At 57.8% G+C, this 25,240-nt stretch overlaps 2 protein-coding genes and 1 non-coding gene across 8 annotated transcripts; 2 read left to right on the top strand and 1 right to left on the bottom strand.

Annotated features, from left to right (window-relative positions):
• Positions 1-5,722: 5,722 nt before the first annotated feature.
• Positions 5,723-16,414, top strand: PRODH2 (proline dehydrogenase 2). Its single transcript, XM_051836083.2, has 10 exons — positions 5,723-5,896; positions 5,970-6,166; positions 6,257-6,398; positions 6,487-6,573; positions 10,105-10,185; positions 10,282-10,437; positions 10,528-10,694; positions 14,318-14,428; positions 15,184-15,269; positions 16,044-16,414. Exons 1-10 carry the CDS (start codon positions 5,723-5,725, stop codon positions 16,226-16,228), a joined length of 1,386 nt encoding a protein of 461 aa, XP_051692043.2. The 3' UTR covers positions 16,229-16,414.
• Positions 16,415-18,319: 1,905 nt separating this feature from the next.
• On the top strand, positions 18,320-25,231 carry LOC100354484 (inactive serine/threonine-protein kinase TEX14). 6 transcript variants are annotated; one of them, XM_017338185.3, is made up of 17 exons: positions 18,320-18,771; positions 18,879-19,128; positions 21,307-21,421; positions 21,775-21,940; positions 22,017-22,165; positions 22,241-22,301; positions 22,377-22,501; positions 22,596-22,688; positions 23,024-23,359; positions 23,438-23,595; positions 23,674-23,867; positions 23,951-24,023; positions 24,111-24,181; positions 24,260-24,415; positions 24,582-24,738; positions 24,894-24,943; positions 25,032-25,171. In XM_017338185.3, exons 2-16 carry the CDS (start codon positions 18,996-18,998, stop codon positions 24,905-24,907), a joined length of 2,001 nt encoding a protein of 666 aa, XP_017193674.1. In that variant the 5' UTR covers positions 18,320-18,771; positions 18,879-18,995; the 3' UTR covers positions 24,908-24,943; positions 25,032-25,171. The 6 variants fall into 6 exon arrangements, with proteins under 6 accessions (XP_017193674.1, XP_051692038.1, XP_051692041.1 ...); XM_051836078.2 differs by lacking the exon at positions 25,032-25,171 and having other exon boundaries at positions 24,582-24,794; positions 24,894-24,936; XM_017338184.3 differs by lacking the exon at positions 24,582-24,738 and having other exon boundaries at positions 18,321-18,771; positions 25,032-25,231.
• Positions 19,844-19,973, bottom strand: LOC127488181 (small nucleolar RNA SNORA29). The gene has a single exon (XR_007915633.1). It is a non-coding gene; the product is annotated as a small nucleolar RNA SNORA29 (small nucleolar RNA).
• Positions 25,232-25,240: the final 9 nt, after the last annotated feature.

Here is a 25,240-nt window from a genome sequence, read left to right as displayed (position 1 = left end):
TATAAACTTTCTCCTTATGATGTTCAGGATGTGGACACACAAGTCCTTGATTTTTTTTTTTTTGACAGGTGGTTATAGACAGTGAGAGAGAGAGACAGAGAGAAAGGTCTTCCTTCCGTTGGTTCATCCCCCAAATGACAGCCACGGCTGGCGCTGCGCCGATCTGAAGCCGGAAGCCAGGTGCTTCTCCTGGTCTCCCATGCGGGTGCAGGGCCCAAGTACTTGGGCCATCCTCCACTGCACTCCCGGAGCCCCAGCAGCCGGGACTAGAACCCAGCGCCCATATGGGATATGGGCGCCGCAGGCGGAGGATTAACCAAGCGAGCCATGGCGCAGGCCCAAGTCCTTGACTTCTACTTAAAAAGTCTGCAGCACCGCACAATCCATGTGGCAACCAAAAATGTTGGTACAAATTTCCAAAGCTGCCACCCGGGGGCGGTACTGCCACGTTTGAGAAGAACCCATCTCGCAGGAGAGGGTGAACCTGCTGGTGTATATTGGGTTCTGGATCTTAGAGGAGGATGTGCTGCACAGGAAAACAGTGGCTGTCTTCAGAGTGCAGGTGATCATCAAACCCCGATATTAAAGGCTGAGTAGGCGCTAAGCCAAAGAGGACCGCGGCGGGGAGCGCCGCGTGGGGAAGGATTTTCCTGAAACTGTCGCTGATGGATAACAGGCAAGGAAGGGATTGGGAGGAATTGGAACTAGTGAGACAGAAAAGGATTTTTTAAAATATTTATTTTATTTCTTTGAAAGGAAGAGTGGCAGAGAGAGAATGAAAGACACACAGATCTTCCACCCAATGGTTCACTCCCCAGATGGCTGCAATGCCTGGTCTGGGGATGGGCCAGGCTGAAGCCAGGAGCCTAGAACTCTATCTGGACAATTCACAAGGGTCATTGTCCACTGCGTTCCCAGGTGCATCAGCAGGGAGCTGGATCGGGAGTGGAGCAGCCGGGACTGAACCAGCACTCTGCTATGGGATGCCAGCATAGCAGGCGGCGGCTCCACCTGCTGCACCACAGCGCCGGCCCCAGAGATGGACAGGGATAGACGGCCAAGGCCAATTACGTGACTCCTCCTGTCCGTGCCAGGAGCTGCTGCGTAGTTACAACAGGAACGCACAGCCAACAGTAGGAGCTGCCCGTCCACGTTCCGAGTTCCTTATGAGCACTATCTCCTGGAACTGTTGGGGTCACGCCTGAGCCCAGCTGCTTTTGTCCTCCAGTGTCCATTCACCTTTTAGAGGGCGGCAGCGTAGAATCTTTCCCGCGCCAGTGCCCAGGCCCTCGCTCTAGGTAAGCAAGCTTTGGGTCACCGATGAGCCCCCTCTACTGGACACTCCAGGAATAGGCGTGCCCCGGAACCTGGCCAGGCCATGCGTCCGTCATCAATGGGCAACAGGGGTCATCATGGGCCCAGTAAGAACCCCTGAGAGAGAACTCTGATTCTGAGACTGTCCTCTGTGCGGGCCTTGGCCTCTGTGCTGGTATTAAAGCCCTTGTCCCTCTCACCACCAAATGGGTGCTCACCCACACAAGGACCATCTGAGAGCTTGATTCAGGAACCTTCCGTGGCTCCACTGAGCACTCAGGACTCCCACCTCAGTCTCACCCTCCCTCCCCCTCCTGCTCAGCTCCACTCTCCACGGGCCCTGGTTTCCTGCTTCAGGTCGGGGACAAGAACGCATCTCTGCGGCCGGTGCTGTGGCACAGTGGGTTCAGCCGCCACATGCGATGCTGGCAACCGCACTGGACCCCACAGTGCACCTGGGAAAGCAGCAGATGATGGCCCAAGTGCTTGGACCGTGGTCACATACGTGGGAGACCCGGATGGAATTCCTGGCTCCTGGCTTTGGCCTGGCCCAACCCCAGGCATCACAGCCATTTGGGGAGTGAACCAGTAGGTGGAAGACCTCTCTCTCTCTCTCTCTCTCTCTCTCCTCTCTCTCTCTCTCATACTCTGACTTTCAAATAAGTAGATATTTTTTAAATAATAAGGAATGCTTTTCTTCAGATGGGCTGCATTTGTCTCTACCTCCTCTCCTCCAGCGTGTCTGTGACTTCCATGGAGACACCCACCTTCCTCACCCCGTAGAATGTCTATAGCAGCCGGTCCACGCCAGCCTCCGGAGGAGGCATCAATCAACAGCAGAGCTCAGTACTGTCGGTGCCGTGCAGGACGCTGTGTGCAGGCCCAGGTCTCTAGCCACTAGCCACTGGGCTAGTTCAGGATGTGTTTTCTGCTCGGACTGCGGATTTGTGGTTTTCATCAATTCTGGAAAATTCTCAGCCATTATTTCCCCAGAGGTCGTCCCTCCACCTCTCTCTTTCATCTGACTTTTGAGACTTTCATTAGGTGCTTGCTGTACCTCCACCTTGCTTTCTATGTCCGTCGCTTGGTCTCTCTGTACTGTATGGTGTGATAACATCTGGAGTGCGGCGCTCCCACATCTTCCTGCTCAGCTGTTCTTCAGCTACGTCTAACCCACCGAGTTTGGGTCTTCATTTTTGCAATTGCATTTATTGCATTTTTCACCTCTAGAAGTGGCATCTATCATTTCATTTTTACAGAGATTTTTATATATATATATGAAAATTTATTTATTTATTTGAAAGGCAGAGTTACAGAGAGGCAGAGACAGAGAGAAAAAGGTCTTCCATCCACTGGTTCACTCCCCAAATGGCTGCAATGGCCGGAACTACGCTGATCTGAAGCCAGGAGCCAAGAGATTCTTCCCGATCTCCTGTGCAGATGCAGGGGCCCAAGGACTACGGCCTTCTTCTACTGCTTTCCCAGGCCACAGCAGAGAGCTAGATTGGAAGTGGAGCAGCTGGGACTCAAACTGGCACCCATATGAAATGCTGGCATTTCAGGCCAGGGCTTTAACCACAGTGTGGGCCCCTCATTTTATTTTTAAATTCACCTTTCTGGGGCCGGCGCTGTGGCATAGCCACCATCTTCCTGGTTCGTTATGATGTCATGCTAGGAGCTCCACGGCCATGCTGTAGAGCTTAAGCGTTCTGTGGAGAGGAACCGAGAACCCAACCTTGACCGAGCTCCCAGCAACAGCAGGCTGTTGGCACACCTGCGACTACACCATCTTTGAGTGCATCCTGCAGGGGCCAGTGATGCTGGCAGCAAGTTAAGCCACTGCTATGACAACACCATCCCACATTAGGGTGCCCGTTTAAGGCTTGACTGCTCCACTTCCAATCCAGCTGCCTACTACTGTGCCTGAGGAGGCAGTAAATGATGGCCTGAGTCCGAGTCCTTGGGCCCCTGCCATCCACGTGGGAGAGCTGGACGGAGCTCCAGGCTCCTGTCTTCAGCCTGACCCAACCCTGGCTGTTGTAGTCCTTTGGGGAATGGACCAGTGTATGGAAGATTCTGTGTGTGTGTGTGTGTGTCCCTCCTTCTTTCTCTCTCTGTCACTCTGCCTTTCTCATAAATAAACAAACATTTAAAAAGAAAGAAAGTGCATCCTCCAGCCCCAGTGCCTGCAGCAACCAGAGCTTGGTCAGGCCAAGGTCAGGAGTCTGGAGCTCAGTCTGGGTCTCCCGCGTGAGCAGCTGGGACCCAACTGCTTGAACCATCACTTGCTGCACCTGCCAGCATGTGCATCTGTAGGAAGCTTGAATTGAAAGTGGAGCCAGGGCCGGCGCCGCGGCTTACTAGGCTAATCCTCCGCCTTGCAGCGCCGGCACACCGGGTTCTAGTCCCGCTCAGGGCACCAGATTCTGTCCCGGTTGCCCCTCTTCCAGGCCAGCTCTCTGCTGTGGCCCGGGAGTGCAGTGGAGGATGGCCCAAGTGCTTGGGCCCTGCACCCCATGGGAGACCAGGAGAAGCACCTGGCTCCTGCCTTGGGATCAGCGCGGTGCACCGGCCGCGGCGGCCATTGGAGGGTGAACCAATGGCAAAAAGGAAGACCTTTCTCTCTGTCTCTCTCTCTCACTGTCCACTCTGCCTGTCAAAAAAAAACAAAAAAAAAAAAAATTAAAAAAAAAAAAAAAAGAAAGTGGAGCCAGGACCAAACCCAGGCAACTAGATACGTGGCACAGACAACCCAAGGGGCATCTTTATTATTAAAGATTTATTAATGTATTTGAAAGTCAGAGTTATAGACACACACACACACACACAGAGAGAGAGAGAGAGAGAGAGAGAGAGAGAGAGGGAGAGAGAGAATCTTCCATTCGCTGATTCACTCCCCAAATGGCTGTGATGCCTGGGACCAGGTCAGGTGAAGCCAGGCACCAGGAGCTTCTTCTGGGTCTCTTACATGGGTGCAGGGGCCCGAGGACTTGGGCCATCCTCTGCTGCTTTCCCAGATGCATTAGCAGGGAGCTGGATCAGAAGTGGAGTGGTGGGGACTCGAACTGGTGCCCATGTAGGATGCTGGTACTGCAAAGGGTGGCTTAACCCGCTATGCCACAATGCTGGGCCTGGGGCTTTTAACAGCCTTGGTGCCTGAGACTGAGTAATCAAATTCTCTGGGAGTGAGGCCCAAATGTCATCGTTTCAAAAGCTGAGTGCTGCTGGGGCCAGCATTGTGGAGCAGCAGGAATAGCACGCCACCTGTGACACCAGCATCCCACATGCGCAGCAGCACGAGTCTCGGCTGCTCCACTGCTCATCCAGTTCCTTACTTATGCACCTGGGAAAGCAGCAGCCAAGGCCCAAGTGCTTGGGCCCCTGCACCCATGTGGGAGACCTGGAGGAAGCTCCTGGCTCCTGGCTTCAGCCTGGCCCAGCCCTGGCTGTTGCAGCCAGTTGGAGATTGAACCAGTGGATAGAGGATCTCTTGTTCTTTCTCTCTCTGTTTCTGTAACTCTGCCTTTCAAATAAATAAATAAAATCTTAAAAATAAAAGCGGAGTGCTGGCCATGGTGCAGATGTCCTTCAACAAGAGACTAGATGAGACGCTGGGATTTATCCATGTTGTGAGGTGTGAACAAGGAACAGCTATGGAAACCCACCAGTGAAGCTGCACATGTGTTAAAATTCACTAACGGCGCACCGAAGGGGAAGCAGTTATTGTAGGACCATTAGAAACATAACAGTGAAGAAGATCCCCGAGAGATGGCGGGGTGTGAACAAGGTAAACGCTTTTTCATTACTGTGTAGTATTCCACTGCAAGAATGTACCCAGTGTATCTATCCAGTCTCCTGTTGATGGAAGTCTGGGAGGTTCCCATTTGGGACTGCGAGTAAACAGCAGCGAAGTGACCTGCTTCCTGTACTTTCTGCGTGATGCTCATGGTCAAGTTCTCTAGGATACATACTTAGCACGGGACATTCAGGCTATAGGTTGTGTGTGTTTTCTCTCAACAGCACCATATTGTTTCCCATTTTAAGACAAAGCAACTGCAGGGAGACAGGCTAGCTGGCTCACCCAAGACGGCAAAGCCGCACTGCCTTGAACCCACAGAGCCTTGCGGCTGACCCTGTGCCATCACTCAGTGCCTCCTGGCATAAGGCGGGTGCTCCATGGATGTGTGGTGCTGTGCCAAAGGTCACGGGGGGCTGTTACAGTGGGCTCCTTTCCTGTTACCGTTACTCTGGACTCTGTCCCCATTGGTTAATGATTATCTGTGAGTTTGTGAGCCTAAAATTTCGCCCGGTTAATCAGTCACTACCCCCTAGCTGGGTAAGGGGCTGTTGGTGCACCTGCAGCCCCCAGTGCCCCTCCTCCCAGTACAGAAGTGGCAAGGGACGTGTGATGCTGCAGGCCAGCCGAGCGCTCTCTTCCCGAGCCGCCCCCTCTGCGGGCGGCTGGCAGCCCCTGCACTTTGATGGGGCGGCCTTCCACCTCAAGGGCACAGGAGAACTGACGCGGGCTCTGCTAGTGCTGCGGCTGTGTGCCTGGCCCCCTCTGGTCACCCACGGGCTGGCGGTGAGCAGTGGCCCCGGAGACCGGCCTGGAGGCTGCTCCGGCTGACTCTGAGTCCCTGCTCCCTGTCACCCAGCTTCAGGCCTGGTCTCAGAGACTCCTGGGCTCCCGGCTCTCGGGCGCGCTTCTCCGAGCATCCTTCTACGGGCAGTTTGTGGCTGGAGAGACAGCAGAGGAGGTGAGGGGCTGTGTGCGGCAGCTCCAGGCCCTAGGCCTCCGGCCCCTGCTGGCAGTCCCCATCGAGGAGGAGCCAGACTCGGCAGAAAAGACTGGGTGAGTAGGGGGCCAGGGCCCAGGGAGGCGGGGAGGATGGCAGTGAGCGGGTTCCCAGGCTCCCAACCCTGCTGCCTGCTGGCTGGACAGTGAGGACTGGTACGAGGCAAACCTCCGCGCCATGCTGCGGTGCGTGGACCTGTCGCGAGACCTCCCGGAGCCCTCAGGCCTGACTGGGAGCAACAACCTCGTGCAAATAAGGATGACGGCGCTGACCAGCCCTCGGCTCTGTGTAAGGCATGGGCAGGGGTGGGGAGGGGAGAGGACCTGGCTGCCCATCAGGCCCCCCCCTCACCTCTGCACACACCACCCCATTGCAGAAGGAGCTAGCTTCACGGGTCAGCCAGCAAGGGGCCTCCTCGGAGCTGAGCCCCGAGAGGCTGGCAGAAGCCATGGACTCTGGGCAGGTAAGGACCACGGGCGGAGACTGCCAGGGTCAAGGCTTGGACACCCCAGGTACCAACAGGTTCAGACTGCATGGCATTACTCATTTATTTAGGAGGCACACAGTCAGAAACTCAGATTATCTATTCATCTATATATATCTATATATCTATATCTATCTGGAGAGAGCAAGGGATCCCATCCACAGGCTCACACCTCCAAATGTCCACAATGGCCCAGAGTTGGACCAGGGCCCAAACTGAGGCTGGGAACTCACTCCTGGTCTCCCATGTGAGTGGCAGGAACTCAACTACTAGAGCCATCCCCGCTGCACTCAAGGATCCCCAGGGTCTGCACTCACAGGAACCTGGAATCAGGAGCCTGACCTGAGACCCGAGGGCAGGCTCTCTGACCTTGGACTTGGGAGTGTCGGCTGCCTGCGCCATTGCTGCGCCAAGCACCTGCCCCCCAGACTGTACCGCGTTTAGCCAGCATCACCTCCCAGCTTGGAACCAGCAAGATAAGTGTGGTGCTGCTCTGGGGTGCGGCTGGAATGGATGGATTGTGGGTCACCTGGGGGTTGAGGGTGGGGGCTCTGGGGGCTGGCGGCTCTCAGAGGAGGGACTGGGACGGCAGCTGTTTGTGGACCAATAGGAAGTATGTCAATATTTTAGCCATCAACACTGCCACACCAGCGTGTGCTGCCTGGAGGTAAGCGCTGATTAGACCCAAGAGACTTCAGTCTATCCGTTCATTCCTTGTGTCTTCATATCCTACCTCCCCTCCCTGCCACTGGCAGCGACTCCATGCTGTGTAATGTGCATTTTTGTGTGATTGTGACCTCATTTTGTTATGTGTATACAAGAGGCTTAAAGAAGCTCATGAGGAAAAAAATGAAGTGTAGTGTGTATCTTCCGTGAACTTTTTGAAAGCCCCCTTGTAGTGTTCGGGGGGCATGTTCCCCCCAATTTTATCATGAAGAATTTCAAACATACAAAAGTCAGTGAACACTCACGTACCTATCACCTTATTTATTTATTTATTTATTTATTTTTGACAGGCAGAGTGGACAGTGAGAGAGAGAGAGACAGAGAGAAAGGTCTTCCTTTGCCTTTGGTTCACCCTCTAATGGCTGCCGAGGCTGGCGCGCTGCAGCCGGTGCACCGCGCTGATCCGAAGGCAGGAGCCAGGTGCTTTTCCTGGTCTCCCATGGGGTGCAGGGCCCAGGCACTTGGGCCATCCTCCACTGCACTCCCGGGCCACAGCAGAGAGCTGGCCTGGAAGAGGGGCAGAGGATTAGCCTATTGAGCCGCAGCGCTGGCCGCCTATCACCTTTAACATTTAACTATGCTCACTTTACATCATAGCTACTCTTCTAGTCATCCCTCTTTCCAATCAATCTATCATTTCTTTTAAATTTATTCAAGAGAGAGAGAGAGAGAGAGAGAGAGAGAGAGGGCAGGTGAGCGAGCAAGCTCCTGGTTCATGCCTCAAACGCCCACAATGGCCTGGGCTGGGCCAGGCTGAAGCTGGGAGCCAGGAATGCAGTGCAGGTCTCCATGTGGGTGGCAGGACCCCAACTACTTGAGCCACCCCCTGCGGCCCCCAGGGGCTGCACTGGCAGGAAGCTGGGGTTGGGAGCCGGAGCTGGGGAGTGAACCCAGGCCCCCTGACACGGGACAGAGGTGTCTTAACCTCTGGGCCAAACACCCACCACCATCTTATTTTTTGACTAATTTCCAAGTAAGTTTTAGACATCAGTATACTTCTCCCCCTAAATGTGCCAGGATGTGAATCATTAATTAGGGTTCAATAATTAATTACAATGTTCTTGTTCCTTTTGAGCTTGAATAGACATACAGTGAAAGATACAAGTTACAAATGAACTTTGGCTAATGCACACACCTGAGCAATGCAAGTTCTTTCTTATCAATATGTAAAAGATCTCCACCACTGCCCAGTTTCTTCGCACCCTTTTCTACCAGTGGGGGGGAGGAGGGGCATATTTTATTTATTTTTTACTTCTTTGGGAGACAGTCAGAGTTCCCATCGCTTGGTTCACTCTCCTTAAAGGCCCCCAAAGGATGGGGCTAGGCTGGGGCTGAGCTCAATTGCCAGAAATTTAACGTAGGCTCCCACGCAGGAGGCCAGGATCCGGTTACTTCACCTATGGCCGCTGCCTGCCAGGGTCTGCAATCACAGGAAGCTGGAGTGAGGAGCCGGAGCGGGGCACCACACCAGCACTGTGACGTGGGAGGTGGTGCTCCAACTGCTCCCTTAAACAGCTGCTCCACCGAGCAGTGTCCAAGTCTACACCACCCCCCAACCAACATGGCGCTAGACACTCCAGTGTGTCTTCTCCTAGTCTTTACTTTTAAAAATTGTTTAAAAAAGGCCGGTGCTGCGGCTCTCTAGGCTAATCCTCCGCCTTGCGGCGCCGGCACACCAGGTTTTAGTCCCGGTCGGGGTGCCGGATTCTGTCCTGGTTGTCCCTCTTCCAGGCCAGCTCTCTGCTGTGGCCCGGGAGTGCAGTGGAGGATGGCCCAGGTGCTTGGGCCCTGCACCCCATGGGAGACCAGGAGAAGTACCTGGCTTCTGCCATTGGATCAGCGTGGTGCGCCCGCTGCAGCGGCCATTGGAGGATGAACCAAAGGCAAAGGAAGACCTTTCTCTCTGTCTCTCTCTCTCACTGTCCACTCTGCCTGTCAAAAAAAAAATAAATAAATAAAAAAAAGAAGGTCTCTCCTCTCTCCCTCCCTTCCACCCCTCCAAATAAATAAGTAAATAAAACATTTAAAAAAATTGTTTAAAAAGATATATTTATGTGAAAGAGCTGCAGAGAGAGAGGAAGAGACGGCAAGAGAGATATCTATCTGGTTGAATGTGTGGATTTGGAACTCACAGACACAGAGCACCACGTATGTATTTGGTGTTAGCCAAGTCCTGTCCTGGTCACATCCAGACATACTTCACATAGCAACTTTTTTTTTCCCCAAAGATTCATTTATATATTTAAAGGCAGAGCTACAGAGAGCTGGTTCACTCCCCAGATGGCTGCGACAACTGGAGCTGGGCTACTCTGAAGCCAAGAGCTGCATCTGGGTCCTCCCACAGGGGTGCAGGGGCCCAAGCACTTGGGCCATCTTCCGCTGCTTCCCTAGGCGCAATAACAGGGAGCTGGATCAAAAGTAGAGCAGCCAGGACTCGAACCTGTGCCCACATGGGATGCTGGTGCTGCAGGCAGCGGCTTTACCTGCTATGCCACAGCGCCGGCCCCTATCTTCTTCCTCTTACAGAGAAAGCAACTGCTGAGGCCCAGAGAGGTCACACGACCTGCTCAAGGTCACACAGTTAAGCGGCAGAGCAGGGTTCAAACCCAGAGTGCGACCCATGTAGCGCGCCGCAGTGAATGGTGCCCGTCCCATACAACTACGTTTCTGACGTCTGACAATTCCCAAACTCTTCCCCTCCCTGGAGGTGGGGGAAGAAGAGACTCAGGCCTTAGAAGGGCCCCGGGGTCCTGAGCCCCTCTCGTCTTCCCTGCTGTCCCCTAGGGCCTTCAGGTCTCCTTCCTCAACGCCAAGCAGAACCACCATCTACAGGCCTCTCTGAGCCGCTTGCACCGCGTGGCACAGGTAAGGCCTTGGGCCAGAGTTGGCTGGGCTGCCGCGTGTGTGCACACCCCTGGGGGGGCCTGACCACAGCCCCCCCCCCCCCCCCCGCTCCCCCAGCACGCCCGGGCACAGCGCGTGAGGCTCCTGGTAGATGCGGAATACACCTTCATCAACCCTGCGCTCTCTCTGCTGGTGGCCGCCCTGGCCGTGCGCTGGAACAGCCCCGGGGAAGGCGGGCCGTGGGTGTGGAACACCTACCAGGCCTATCTGAAGGTGCGTGGTGTGCTTGGCAGGACCGTGGCTGGGGGTCCCCGGGGTCCCCACACCACCCGAGCCTGCCTGTGTGCCTCCCACCCCCTCCAGGACACGCATGAGCGACTGGGGCGGGATGCGGAGGCCGCTCACAGGGCGGGCCTGGCCTTCGGCGTGAAGTTGGTTCGCGGGGCCTACCTGGTCAAGGAGAGAGCCGTGGCACGACTCCAAGGGACCAAGGATCCCACTCAGCCTGACTATGAGGCCACCAGTCGCAGGTAGGGCTGGGCCAGGCCGGCCTCGGCCAGAAACAGTAGTGACATCTGGAGCTTCCTCTGCCCGCGAAGCTGCGAGCTGAGCAGGCCCGGGGCACCTCCGTCCTCCTCCCTCTCCTGGGCCCAGGACGCCCTCACTTTCCTGCCCACCATCTGCTCGTAGCCAGAGGAAGCCCGTTAATCCCCGAGTCAGGTCATGTGCCACCCCCCCCCCCCCCGTCACTCCCTCCATAGCCCCCAGCACCAGGTCAGTAACACCTCAGGTCCTGCTGTGTGCACAGGCACCACATGATCTGGTCCCTCTCGCTCACTCACTCCAGCCCTGCTAGGCTCCCCCGTGATCCCCACCACCTGGAAGGCTCCTTCCTCTAGACAGCTGCACGGCTCAGTACCCCACTCTCTCAGCGGGCCGCAGGGGCTTGTTCAAGTGAAGCCAGGCTTAGAATCCAGGCTCATCTCCCAGACCTGCGAGGGTGCCAAGGCGTGCTCGTAGACTTCATAAATGGGACCATTTTTTAAATTGAGAGATAATTCACATACCGTAAAATCCACCTTTTTTTTTTTTTTTTTTTTTTTTGACAGGCAGAGTGGACAGTGAGAGAGAGAGACAGAGAGAAAGGTCTTCCTTTGCCGTTGGGTCACCCTCCAATGGCCGCCGTGGCCGGCGCGCTGTGGCTGGCGCACCGCGCTGATCCGAAGCCAGGAGCCAGGAGCCAGGTGCTTATCCTGGTCTCCCATGGGGTGCAGGGCCCAAGCACCTGGGCCATCCTCCACTGCACTCCCGGGCCACAGCAGAGAGCTGGCCTGGAAGAGGGGCAACCGGGACAGAATCTGGCGCCCTGACCGGGACTAGAACCTGGTGTGCTGGCGCTGCAAGGCAGAGGATTAGCTTAGTGAGCCGCAGCGCCGGCTGTGAACATACCTTTTCAATTCTCTAGGGGACAGGCCTCGGGGTGGAGTTGCTGGGTCCTCTGTTGAACTTTCTGAGAATTGTCAGGTGGTTTTCCAAAGTGGCTGCAGCATTTTACATTTGCTCCAGCAATGCATAAGAGCTTTCATTTTTCCTATCCTTTCCAACCTAGCACCCTAGATGTTTTAATATAGATTTTGAATAAATAATGAATCCATGTGGTTCAAACCCCCAAATGACATGAAGACAAAAGCCCTGATGGATTTCACTCCCACACGTATCCCCATCTAATCATGTTGCCCCAGGTAACCACTTTAGCTTCTTATTTATTTCTCTATTTGAAAGACAGAGTTACAGAGAGAGAGGCAGAGACAAAGAAAGAGAAAGAGAGATCTTCCATCCACTGGTTCACTCTCCAGATGGTCGCAACGGCCAGAGCCAAGTTGATCTGAAACCAGGAGTCAGGAACTTTTTCCGGGTCTCCCATGTGAATTCAGGGACCAAGGATTGGGCCATCTTCCACTGCTTTCCCAGGCCATTATCAGGGAGTTGAGTCAGAAGTGGAGCAGCTGGGACTCCAACCGGTGCCCATATGGGATGCCGGCACTGCAGGTAGTGGCTTTACCCGCTACGCCATAGCGCCGGCCCTTACTTTAGCTTCTTACATGTGTTTCCTGTGTTCCTTTCTTTTAATATGTATGTATGTATGTATGTATGTATGTATATGTGTATTTATTTCAAAGGCAGAGTTACAGAGAGGAGAGAGTGGAGAGAGAGTGAGAGAGATTTTCTATCCCCTGGGTCACTCCCCAAATGATCACAGCAGCTGGGGCTGGTCCTGGCCAAAGTAAAAGACCAGGAGCCCCATCCAGGTCTTCCATGTGGGTGGCAGGGGCCTAAGTACTTGGGCCATCTGCCACCGCTTTCTCAGGCACATTAGCAGGGAGCCAGGATTCGAACCGTTGTCCGTGTGGGATGTGCACACTGCAGGTGGTGGCTTAACTTGCTGGGCCACAATGCCAGCTCCTTCCACGTGTCTTTATACATATTCAGGCACAAATGAAGATTTTTGAACGTTTTGTTTATTTTCTGTGCAAAAGAGATTATGCCTACACACTGCTCCTTTCCCTCCCTCCCTCCCTCCCTCCCTCCTTCTCTCTCTCTCTCTCTCTCCCTCTCTCTCTCTTTCTCTCTTTCTTTCTCTCTAACAATCCAGTGCTTCTTTATTTTATTTGAAAGCTGGAGTAGGGCTGGCGTTGTAAAGCTGCTGCCTGCAGAGCCGGTATTTCATATGGGCGCCAGTTCAAGACTTCCAATCCAGCTCTCTGCTATGGCCTGGGAAAGCAGTGGAGGATGGCCAGGCCCCTGCACCCACATGGGAGACCTAGAAGAAGCTCCTGGCTCCTGGCTTCGGATCGGCACAGCTCTGGCCATTGTGGCCAACTGGGGAGTAAACCAGCAGATGGAAGACCTCTCTCTCTCTCTCTCTCTCTCTCTCTGCTTCTCCTTCTCTCTCTGTGTAACTCTTTCAAATAAATAAATCTTAAAAAAAAAAAAAAAAAGAGGCAGAATTACGGAGAGAGAGAGTCCTTCTATCCCCTGGAAATGGTTGCAACAGCTAGAGCCGGGCCACACCCAGACCAAAGCCAGGAGCCAGGAGCTTCCTCCGGGTCTCCCATGCGGATGCAGGGGCCCAAGCACTTGGGCCATCTTCTGCTGCTTTCCCGGGACATTTGCAGCCAGGAATTGAACCGGCACCCATATGGGACACCTGCATTGCAGTCAGCAGCTTAACCCACTGTGCCACAGTGCACGCCCCTCCAATCGGTATCTTAAAGGCAGGGGAGTCTATCGACCAGGAGACCAGGCTCTGGAGCATCGGGCAGCCTGGGTTCCTGCGCCTGCGTGATTTGGGGATAAAACATGAACTAAACCTGTTCCCCTCTGAAAAGTGCGGACAACTCTGATGCTCCCATAGACCTTGGGTTGGTCTGGGGAGTAGATGAGTGGTTAGATTTTTCCAACAAATCCATGCAAGGGGAAGGAAATTTAGCGAAGGGCTGGACGCTAGCAGTGTGGGCAAGGTCCGGGGACCTTCCCCGGGAGGAATGTCCATTACCCAGAGCGGGGGGGGGGGGGGAGCCGTCTGTGGCTGACGGAGGGCAGGGTAGGGTGGCCTCGCCATCTTGGCAAAACACCAGCACGCTCTCTCTCCTCCTACCTTCTGACCTCCTGCATGGGACTCCGTTTCCTCGGGGGCAGAGAACACACCCAGGGTGCAGGGAGGAGCAGCAGCAGGGGTGGCATGGGGCTGACCACAAGCTGGGCGAGCGCTGGCCAGGCTCTGTGCCCTGTTCCAGGCGGCGGCGTCCCTGCTCCTCTCTGCCTGCGCCCTAGCTCTCTGAGCTGGCTGCCCGCTTGGGGACTGAGCTATTGTCAGTCACGTCCTGGAGACCACCCTGCAGGGAATAACCTTGCGTGTGGACGGGACCCTTGGTTGTGACCTGACCTCACCCCACCCTCCCAACAGCGCGATGCGGTGGGCTTGCCTTGTTACAGGAGAGGAACATGCTGGCCCTTGTAGCTGGTGCAGGTGACAGGGAAGAAGTCTCTGGCCACGGAGACCCTGGTTGGGATCACCTCCCCTCCCCAAGGACAGGAATCCCCGGTCCCTGGCGCCTGACCAGGAGAGTTGAGTGGAGATGTCTCCCTTCAGTTACAGCCGCTGCCTGGAGCTGATGCTGACCCACGTGACCCGCCATGGCCCCCTGTGCCACCTCATGGTGGCTTCCCACAATGAGGAGTCTGTTCGCCAGGCAACCAGGCGGTACGAGGTGGGGGAGGGGGGAATAGGCACCCGCAAAAGAGCCTCCTCCCTCCTCTTCCTGCTCACATGCCAGGGACGGGCAGAGGGTGGTGGACCTGGGACAGACAGGAACAGTGAGGTGTTCTCAGGAGCATGTTAAAGATTTTTTTTTATTATTTTTATTTTTTGACAGGCAGAGTGGACAGTGAGAGAGAGAGAGACAGAGAGAAAGGTCTTCCTTTGCCTTTGGTTCACCCTCCAATGGCCGCCGCGGCTGGCGCACCACGCTGATCCGATGGCAGGAGCCAGGTGCTTCTCCTGGTCTCCCATGGGGTGCAGGGCCCAAGCACCTGGGCCATCCTCCACTGCACTCCCTGGCCACAGCAGAGAGCTGGCCTGGAAGAGGGGCAACCGGGACAGAATCCGGCGCCCCGACCGGGACTAGAATCCGGTGTGCCGGCGCCGCAAGGGGGAAGATTAGCCTAGTGAGCCGTGGCACCGGCCAAGATTTTGAAGCCCTGTCATGCTGTAGGTTCCCTAGCTGGACGAGACATTAACCCTTGTTTGCTGGGGCACGGGGAGGGTTCCGAGGGTTCCAGGAAAATGACTGGGACTTACTCGGCTTTCAAAGGGCTCAGCCTAGTGGTCATGTATCATCAGGTTAAGAAATACTTCTCTTTTTGAGTTTCCGGAACAGGCACGCGGGTGCGTAATGGCCCCCGGGGCAGCTCTGGCTGCCGCCTCTGTCCGGCTCCCTAACGTGGCCTTTTCTGTAGCATGTGGGAGCTGGGCATTCCTCTGGATGGGCCTGTCTGCTTCGGACAACTCCTGGGCATGTGTGACCACGTCTCCCTAGCGCTGGGTAAGTGGCCAGCCCATCCGCTGCGTGCCCACCCCCTCACTCCTCACCCTAGCCGGATCCCTCTGCCCTTCCCGCGAGTGCACGCAGGCTCCCAGCCAGAGCAGCTGCTTCTCCACCACGGTGTCCGGTTTCCTGTGGCTTTTGTTGTCCTGACCCTGCTGCTCCCCAGGGCCCGACACTAGACTTAAGTTTTCTCCTGCCAGATGCTAAGGGTTACAAAGCCACTTTGCCCAAAATTCACAGCTTGAGGGTTCCTGAGACAGCCTAGTGTTGCAAGTTTGGGTTAACCAGGGCCACAAGCTCCTAGAGATAGGTTTTCCAGTTGTCTTGCCTGCTCTGCTTATGGCCAAGGCCACCGTCCGTGAGGACGGGAAGGCGGGAGGGCGACTTGTGTTAACTCTTTCTTTGAGAATGTCGCTCTTCCGGGTTCCAGCTTCGCCGAGGAACGTTCCCCTTTACGGCTGTCACCTGAGTCAGGTTAAGCCCATGTGTAGCTTCTGCAACTCTGAGATCCCCGAATAGTCCCTGTTACCTGCACGGGGCAGGAGTGGCCTCCTGTGTGCCCCTCCCTCTTTGGCGCCTCACTGTGTCATAGCGCTTGGACGAGTACATGCATTACTCTCTCGGAAGCACCTTCATCACGTTAGGGTTTTCAGAAACGTTGGCTGCAGGGGTTTTAGCCTTTGCACTGCGAGATTTTACGTAGCTCGGCTAGTGTGCCACGTTCGCAGTCTCCAAGCCCGAGCCCGCGCCCCGCCAACACTCTCCCCGCAGGACAGGCCGGCTACGCGGTGTACAAGTCGATCCCCTACGGCTCCCTGGAGGAGGTGATCCCCTACCTGATCCGGAGAGCCCAGGAGAACCGGAGTGTGCTGCAGGGCGCCCGCAGGGAACAGGCGCTGCTCAGCCAAGAACTGTGGCGGAGGCTGCTGGGGGGAGGCCTCAGGGCATCCCGTTAGCAGCCCTGGGAGGCGCGTGGCTAACAGAGGTCCCAGCCACTGCCGGTGCCTCTGTCCTGCACGGCAGCCGCCTCCTGGGGTAGGCATCACCTCGCATCGGCCAGGCCAAGTGTGGCGGCTCTGCAGTTTGGGAGCTCCTTCTCTTCAAGGAAAACAAAATAAAAATAACAACAACAACAACAGACAGCTATATTTATGTTCACTTTATTTGAAAGGTAAAGAGAGAGAGAGACCTTCCATCGGCTGATTCACTCACCCCAAATGCCCACAACAGTCAGGGCTGGGCCAGGCTGAAGTCAGGAGGCAGGAACTGCATCTGGGTCTCCCATGTGGGCAGCAGGGGCCCAAGACAAAAGGGCGGGCAGGGGCAGAGGGCCAGTCAAACCAGTCTCAGAGCCTAAGCGTTGAATGGAGCCCCTTCAGAGCTGGGCTCTGAGGGGAACTGTGCTGGTGGCACAGCAGGGACAGCCCAGGCCCCGCCCCAGAGGGCTTAGTCCAGCGGGGGGAGCAGACCCCTGCCCAGAGGCGGCACCTGATCCAGACCGGGTGGCGGTGACCCGGAGGGCGTCCCAGGAAATTCACCAGAGCGACCAGCGAAGACTGACAATTCAGGGGCACGTGTGTAAACAGAGAAGTGTGACACAGATTGCGCAGCGGGGAGACAAGGCTGGAGGGGCAGGGCCAGACTCGGGGCTTCAGGTCAGCCCCGGGGGTACTGGGGAGTCAGCAAGATTTCAGGCAGGAGTGGGACAGGCTCAACCTGCCTTTAAGGTCCCCCGCGGTTGTGGCGCAGCGGGTCAAGCCTCTGCCTGCCACCCATAGGATCACTGGTTTGAATTCCAGCTGCTCCACTTCTGATCCAGCTCCCTGCTGCTAGTGTGCCTGGGAAAGCAGCCCAAGACCGCTCAAGTACTTAGGGCCCTGCTACTCACACGGGAGACCCAGATGGAGCTCCTGGCTTCAGTCAAGGCCTAGCCACTGTGGCCATATGGAGAGTGAACCAGTGAATGGGAGGTCTCTCTCTCTCGCTCTCGCTCACTCTCTCTCTCTCTGAACTCTGCCTTCCAAACAAATAAATAAATCTCGCTGGCTGGACTAGAATGTGGAGCCAGGCTGGGAGGCCAGGAGAGGCTGGGTTGGGGGGTGGGGGGGCTGCCAGGAGGACCGGAGGGGGCTGGTTAAAAGCACTGTTGGGAGGCTGAGAGGGGAGCCATGGGCTGCCAGGCCTGATGGCAGGGAGCTGGCCAGCGCGAGGCCAGAGCTCTGGGTTGGAGAGGGGGACAGTGGGGCCAACCCTGAGACAGGGCCCTGAGAGGAGACACAGTTAGGGGAGACACTGAGGCCAGGGTGGGACTTGGTGGGTACTGGGCGGGGGGGTCTCAGTTCTGAGGCTCTGGGGAGAGGCTGGGGCAGCCCCACTGGTAGGAAACAGCCCGTGCAGTGGGTGAGGAGCATGGTAAGAAGACAGCCCTGGGGGCCGGCGCTGTGGCATAGTGAATGAAGCTGCTGCCTGCGGTGCTGGCATCCCATATAGGTGCCGGTTCGAAGCCCAGCTGCTCCACTTCTGATCCAGTTCTCTGCTGTGACCTGGGAAAGCAGCAGAAGATGGCCTAATTGTTTGGGCCCCTGCAGCCATGTGGGAGACCCGGAAGAGGTTCCTGGCTCCTGGCTTTGGATTGGTCCAGCTCTGGCTGTTGCTGGCATCTGGGGAGTGAACCAGCAGATGGAAGACCTCTCTCTCTCTCTCTCTCTCTCTCCCCTTCTGCATCTCTGTAGCTCTTTCAAATAAATAAATAAATCTTTAAAATAAATAAATAAATAAATAAGCAGACCTGGACAGCTGTACAGGACCCCCTGCCCCAAAGAGGTCCGTCCTGGAGGGGTAGGAAAGAACGGAGGACCGCGTAAAACGCAACCCAGGGCTCTGGGGCAGACAACGCGGTCGCTTCCCATGGCGCAGGGACCTCGCCCGAGGAGGGCAGGCATGAAAACCCGACAGGAAACCACCCATGCGCGCCTGCGCCTGGGATTCCCGCCCAGTGCGCAAGGGTCACGTGGCAGTCACGTGCAGACCACTGAGCCCAACGGTAGGTGCACAGCCAACTGGGGCGGGGTCTGGGCCTAGAACTTTCTTAGAGCTTTGCGGGCCCTCAGATCTCCACCAGAGCCCGTCCTGGGCCCCCGCCCTTCCTCCTCACTCCTCCACAGCCCTCAGAGCCCCCTCCCACCTGGAGACCCCACCTCCCCTCAGAACCCCCCCCAGCAGACCCTGTGCCCCATCCCAAGGATGCGGCCCTTAGACCCCTCCCTAGTCCCCTACCCCACCTGTAGACCCCGCCCCCGACATACGCGCCCCTCCCGCACCTAAGTGCGCGCCCCCTCCAGCAGACCCTCCCCCAGCCGCAGGCTGTGCAGGCAGCCCTGGATCCCAGAGCGCCCAGAGCGCCCGGCGAGCGGACCCTCCCGCCCCTCTGATCCTACCCGGGCGCTCCTCTTCCCGCCCGGAACCCTCAGCGCCCCCTACCAAGCCCTCGGACCCTAAGGCAGGCTCCCAGCGTCCCTCCCGCCCTCCTTAGGTCCCCTGCGGCCCTCAGACTCGCCACAACCCCTGCCCTGAGCCCCCCTTGAGCCCACCCCCTTTCTCATTCAGAGGCTGCCTTCCCTGCGGGACTGCCCCCCGCCATCCCCGGAACCCCGGCCTGCCCGCATGAGGCCGCCGCGCTGCCCCGCGCCCCGGAGCTGAGCCGCCCGAGTCTGCAGCCGGCACATGCCCTCCCCGCCCCATCGCTTCCCGGTGGAGCTGGGCTCCGTGCGGGGCTCCGACGCCCTGGTGGGCCGCCTGCATCGCCTGGCCATGGCTGGAGGCCCAGGCTGGGGCCTGGCCAAGCTTCTGCGGAGAGGTGAGGGCGTGGCTGCTGGGGCCGCCTTGGGGGCAAGATCCAGGGGCAGCATGGGGGGCCCAGCCCCAGTTGTGTGCCGGGCACCTGCCCTCCGTGGACCAGGCCCTGGGGGCTTAAGGGTGAACGGGACCGCGGGATCGCTGTGAAAGATCCCAGAGGAGAAGAGCTAATCATGCAAAAGGTGAACAGACTCCTGGAAGACAGAGCAGCTCACGCCAGCGCCCTAAAGTCTGAATGAACGGGGCGTGTGTGTGTGTGTGTGTGTGTGTGTGTGTGTGGTGGCAGGTCTCAGGGAGAGGGGGGCGCTGGAGAGGCCGCAGGTCCAGAGACTAAAGAATGTAGGAATTTTTGCAGTTTGTTCCTGGTGATGGGAAACCATCCAGTTATAACCCAGGAGGCCATCGACATGAAATGAACGCGTCATTTCCGTTCTAGCAGAATTTGTGAGCTGTGTGGGCGCTTTCTGAACCTGTAGATAGTCACTTGCTGATTCTTTGAGTTTTCCCTTTTGTTTTGTTCTGTGCTGCTGGTGACGGTTTGGTGTTAGCCCTCCAGGATCTAATCTCTGATTTCTTTTTGCTCGCCTTAGGGTCTTGGCCAGAACTCCAAAATCATGTTGTTGGCGGACGTCTCTTTCCTTATGTTTGATAATAAAGAAAATGAGTCTATATTTTGCATTAAGTCCAGGCTTTCTACTGGTTCGGGGTTCATAACTTTTTTTCTGTTCAGCCATTTCATATTTCAAACCCCCTCCCTCTTCGTCAGATCATGGCAATTTTAATCTATCCACTAAGCATAGCCACTGAACTCTATTAACTGGAGAAAATGTGTAGTCAAATGGGAAATAGATAATTTTTATCAAGTAGGAGTTTTTTCCCCTAATTGCAAGTAGGTATTACTTTTATCAAGTGCTTTTTCTGTATCTAATTAGTTAAATGCCATTTTTATCCTTTGCTTTATAGATTTTCTAATGTTGAATCAATTTTACTTAGTGTTTTTGCATATATAATCATAAATGGAATTGATGTATAATTTTCTAATTCTGGAAATTCATCTGGTTTTGAAATTAAGGGCATGCTAACCTCATAAAAATATGCCCCCCCCTTCTGTCTGTGTTTTGGAACACCTTGCGTAAGATTCCCCGGTCCCTGAAATGATTTGTGTTGTAAGAAGATGGCCTGGGGGCGCCGGATTCTGTCCCGGTTGCCCCTCTTCCAGGCCAGCCCTCTGCTGTGGCCAGGGAGTGCAGTGGAGGATGGCCCAGGTGCTTGGGCCCTGCACCCCATGGGAGACCAGGAGAAGCACCTGGCTCCTGCCATCAGATCAGCGCGGTGCGCCGGCTGCAGCAGCCATTGGAGGGTGAACCAATGGCAAAAGGAAGACCTTTCTCTCTGTCCCTCTCTCTCGCTGTCCACTCTGCCTGTCAAAAAATTAAAAAAAAAAAAAAAAAAAAAAAGATGGCCTGGTGAGGCTCTCGAACTGCATTTGTGGGGATCTTGTGGTGGAGAACTTGCCGGGTTGGACCACGTGGGAGATTGATTAGCTATGTCTGTAGGGGGCCAGGAGAGGACGCCTTGTGTTTGCCCTCCCTGAGATGGAGCCTGGAGGAAGAGGAAGGGGAGGGGTGGGGCTGGAACCCAGGGCTTGGGACTGAGGGAGCGGGCGCTGGGGGGAGGCGATTGGCACAGGTACTTACCGAAGTGCAGGGGCCGAGGAGGTTGCTGCCTGAATTTAACCCATCGATGAAGCAGCACCCAAAAATTGATTTGAGAGGTTTCCTGATAAAGCCCGAAGGGCTTGCTTGTCTTGGTTTTGAACGGGGGCCACATGGGGCCGTGTATGCACAGTGCTGAGTTAGCAATGGGTGGGCCACCTGCCCGGACTGCCCCAAGGCTCCTGTAAGCCCAAGTCCTCGTGAAGTCCATTTCCACCCGGCCCCTGGGAACCTGTCTGTGAGATGGGGGTGGCAGGTGGATGTCACCTTGCTCCGACTGTGGATTTAATGAATTCTGGGGCACTGTTGAGATGGATTCTGAGGCAGAGTCCTTGCTGGCCGGTGGGGGTCCCAGTGGGACCTGGACAAGGAGGGACTCAGGAGGCTGGGAGTTTGCCCAGAGGCCCCCAGGCCCCCTGCCCAGGAATGGGGCGGGGCCAGTCCTAAGCCTCATTGCCCCTCAGTTGTGCAGGTGGACAGTGAGAACTCCGCTGGGCAAACGGGGCTCTTCCTCTCAGCGTTGCTGGGCCACAGCTCTGCCGTGCAGCTCCTGCTGGCCTTCGGTGCCAACCCCAACCAGTGAGTGGACAGGTGACAGTGCCCCATCCCCGGGGCCTGAGCCGGAGCCCTGAGAGATGAGAGCCATGGCTGTCTCCCTGAGGCCGTTCTTCTACCCCCTGGTGCTCCTGGGCCCCGGTGACCCCCGTTGTCCTCTTGTCTCATCCCCTTCTCATGCTCCAATGACTGTTCCCACCCTCTGGGGGCCTCCTCTGCTCAGAATAACCCTCATCCCTTCAGAGACCCCATTGTGTCCTGGAGCGACCCCTCCCGCTCTGACCCCACCCCACTGTGTTCACAGCACCTTCGTCCCGCCCCCTTTTGTCCCTGCTCTGTCACTTTCCTAATTGGTGCCCTCTCTTGCTCTGCCATAGCCGCTGCCTGGACGGCAGCACACCCGTGCACGCGGGTGCCTTCTCCGGCCACAGTCTGGTGGTGCTGCACCTGCTGCAGGCAGGGGGCGACCTGCGGCTGCGGGACCAGCGGGGCCGCACACCCCGAGACTGGGCTGAGTGGGGTGGTGCCAAGCAGTGCTGGGAGGTGAGCAGTGGCTCTGGGGCTTGGGGTGGGGGCCTCAGGGCCAGCACCCGGCCTCACCCCACGTACACCCAACCAGGTGCTGGAGCTGATGCAGCTCTGCCGTGCCCACATGTGGGCCCTGCTGAGCGGCAGTGAGGTGGCACCTGCGGCATCCCTGGGCCTGTTGCATGCCAGCCCTGGGCTCGGCCTGTGTGGCTCCCTGTCCTCACTGTGGCACACAGACAGGTAACTACACCCTGGAGCCCCCCGCCCACCACACCCCGCTACCCCAGTCTTAGCCGCAGCCTGCCTTTACTCCAGGATGCTGAGGCCAGAGCAGATGAGGAGAGCCCCCCAAGCCCCAGCCTTGGGATTCGGCCAGGTGAGTGGGGGAGGCTGGGGGGCAGGAGCCACCCCTCTCCTCTTCTCACCTCATGGCCCCACTCCCCATCCGCAGCTGAGCAACCTGCAGCCACCGGGGCTGGTAACAGGCGTGCCCCTCGTGGACCCCAAGGAGCTGCTGCCCGCCCAGGGCGAGCCTGACCGCACCTATGAGGGCAGCTCCCACACCCTCATGGCCAAGTGAGAGCCCCTCCCATTCCCAGTCGTCCAGTCCGGCGCTCCTGCTCCCTGAGGCAAGCCCCGCCGTGCGCTGTCTCCCCCTGCCTGTTCCCAGCCTCCTGTGGAGGGGCCATCCAGTGACCGTGCGGCAGCTGAAGGGCCCTGGGACCCGGCCTGATGTGCTGTTGGCTGACCTCCAGCACTGCAGGTACCCGGGCCTGGCCTCCCCCAGCCCATTACCCTACCTGCCTGACCTAAGCATTACGAAAACAGAGGGCCAGGGCACATGAGCACAGCCCCGGTGGGAGTCCTCAGCCCTGGGCCTCCCCTGGTATGGGGCCCTCCTGGTGGAGGGGAGCAGGTCCCCAGTTCTGTGTGCTAGGCAGGAAAGGGGGTGCCATGGGTGAGCTACGAGCTGGGAGCCGCAGCACAGGACTCGGGCTTTCTTCTGCCGGTGGCTGGTGCAGATGACCTGCCCCGGCCCTTGGCGGGTGGTCCGGGCCCAGAAACAGCAGGTGAAGAGCCTGCCCTCCTCCTCCCCAGCTCTCTGCACCACCCCAACCTGTTGCTGCTGATGGCACTGAGCCCCTCGGCAGACCTGTCTGGGCTGTGCCTTCTCTTTGAGCCTGTGTGGCTGGGTTCCCTGCACGGGGTGCTGCACCCACAGGGACCGAACAAGGAGGGGCCACGAGCTGTGCCAGGCCTGCTGCCCGGACGCTTGCTGCTGCAGGTGCTGGAGGCCCTGCTGTTCCTGCAAGCCCGCTGGTGGGCGCACGGCGGCCTCAGCTCCCATGCTGTGCAGCTGGTGCGGCCAGGCCTGGCGAAGGTGAGCAGCCTGGAGCACGGGCGCCCACTGCAGCGACGCTGGCTGCAGCCCAGGTGAGTGCCGGCCCAGCCCGCCTGCCCCAGGCCCTTGTCTTGCAGCCCCTGGCTCACCAAGCCCATTGGACTCCACAGGCTGCAGCAGGGCTCCCCTTTGGGAGGGCAAGGCCCAGGGCTGCCCCCACCCCCTGAGCTGTACCCATGGCTGCCACTGGAGCTGATCCGCGGGGACACGCCTGCCGCCACCTCGGACCTCTACAGCTTCTGCATCCTGGCCCAGGAGGTCTTCACTGGTCCGTGAGTGACCCTGCCCCCTTCCCCCACTGAGGCACCATGCCTGTCTGGGTCTCCCTGATAATGCTTCCTTACAGGAGAGCTGCCGTGGGCTGGGAGAGAGGGCCCTGAGGTGAAGGCTAAGTTGGAGGCAGGGGAGGGCCCGGCCCTGGACCCCCTGGTGCCAGTCCCCTACCAGGCTCTGATTCAGGCTGGGCTGGGCCTAAGTCCTGCTGACCGCTGCGGTAGCCTGCAGAGCACTCGGTACCTGCTGCGGGAGGCCTTGGCCCAGGTACAGGACGGGGCCGTGGGCAGGGGTGGCAGCTGTGGCAGCCCAGGCAGGGCCCAGCCCCACCCTCAGCCTCATTTCCACAGGTCTCAGCTCCTGAGGTGACTTCCCCAATGAAGGGGAGCACACTGTCACCTGCAGCCCAGGATTTATCACCAGGTTAGGGGGCAAGGAGGGGCCGATGGCAGATCCCGGGCGCAGCTGGGCTGGGCTCCCCTAGTCCAACAACTGCTCTGTCCCCGCCAGAGAAACTGTACTATGAAGTGGATCTCAGAGCCCAGACCACAGTGATGCCCCCAGACCCCATCCTGACCCGGGTAGGACTCAGGGCAGGGACGTGGGAGGCCACGGCACCCAGGCAGCCCATGCCAGCTCTCTGCTGTTGCTCTCTGCAGGCCGCGAAGACTCCCACAGTTGTGGGCCACAGCAGGGTCCAGAGGGGCGAAGCCTGGGGCTCAGGCAGTAGCTTGGCTCTGTGCAGCAGCCCCAGCCCCAGCCCCAGCCCCACAGCCAGGGCCAGCCTGCACTGCTGCCTGGAGCCCAGCTCAACAGTATGGATCTCCCCAGGGCCCTGCACCGCTGTCCCGTGCGCTCACCTTTGACCCTCTGTCCCCCTAGTCACCAGCCCCACGTTCCCTGGCTGTGCCTCCCCTGACCAGGGAGTCCCAGTGGTCCCCTCACTGACCTGGGACCCCTGACCAACCCCGCTTCCCCCAGGGCCCTGCCCTGCACGCCAGCCTTCAGGAAGCAGCCTCCCCGCTGGGGATCCAGAGCTCTGTGGAGCAGTTTGAGAGGAAGTTCTCAGCCAAGATCCAAGCCCTGCAGGGGCTGCTGCCGCTCACACACAGGGCTGCCCCGCTGGACCCCCAGCCCTGTGAGCTGACCCGCAGGGAGGCTCCCACACCCTGACAGGGGAGGCCACCAGGGCAGGTGAAGCCGAGGACCCGGAGCGTCTGCGCCATGGCGCCCTCCCAGGCCCACTGCAAGTCCAGGGCCACCTGGCGGCAGCTCTGCTCTTTGCTCCTGCAGGCCCTGAGCACTGAGCTGACCGGAGAGAGTCTCTTCTCCAGCCTGCAGAAGTGAGAAACGGGGCCCTGGTGGGGGCCCTGGGTCCCCTTCCTCCTCCCTGCGGTAACCCCTGGCCTGCCCCCGCCCCACTGCCGCCAGCATGGACCTGCTGGAGGAGATCATGGCGGAGCTGCACAGTGGGCACCACCTCGGGGACCAGCCCGCCTCGGCCTCGCTCCCGGAGCCCACGGCCCCCTCTGCGAATGTCGCCCCTCGGAGCCTCCCAGGAGCGACTCCCCACCGCCTGCCCCAGAGGAAGTAAAATGATAAAGCAGCCTTCCTTCTGTGTCTTCACTCCCTGAGTCGCC

This window comes from Oryctolagus cuniculus, chromosome 18 (assembly GCF_964237555.1).
Source record: "Oryctolagus cuniculus chromosome 18, mOryCun1.1, whole genome shotgun sequence".
Taxonomy (NCBI): Eukaryota; Metazoa; Chordata; class Mammalia; order Lagomorpha; family Leporidae; genus Oryctolagus; species Oryctolagus cuniculus.
The sequence above is the reverse complement of the archived record's forward strand: the minus strand, read 5'-3'. Positions and strand labels throughout refer to the sequence as shown.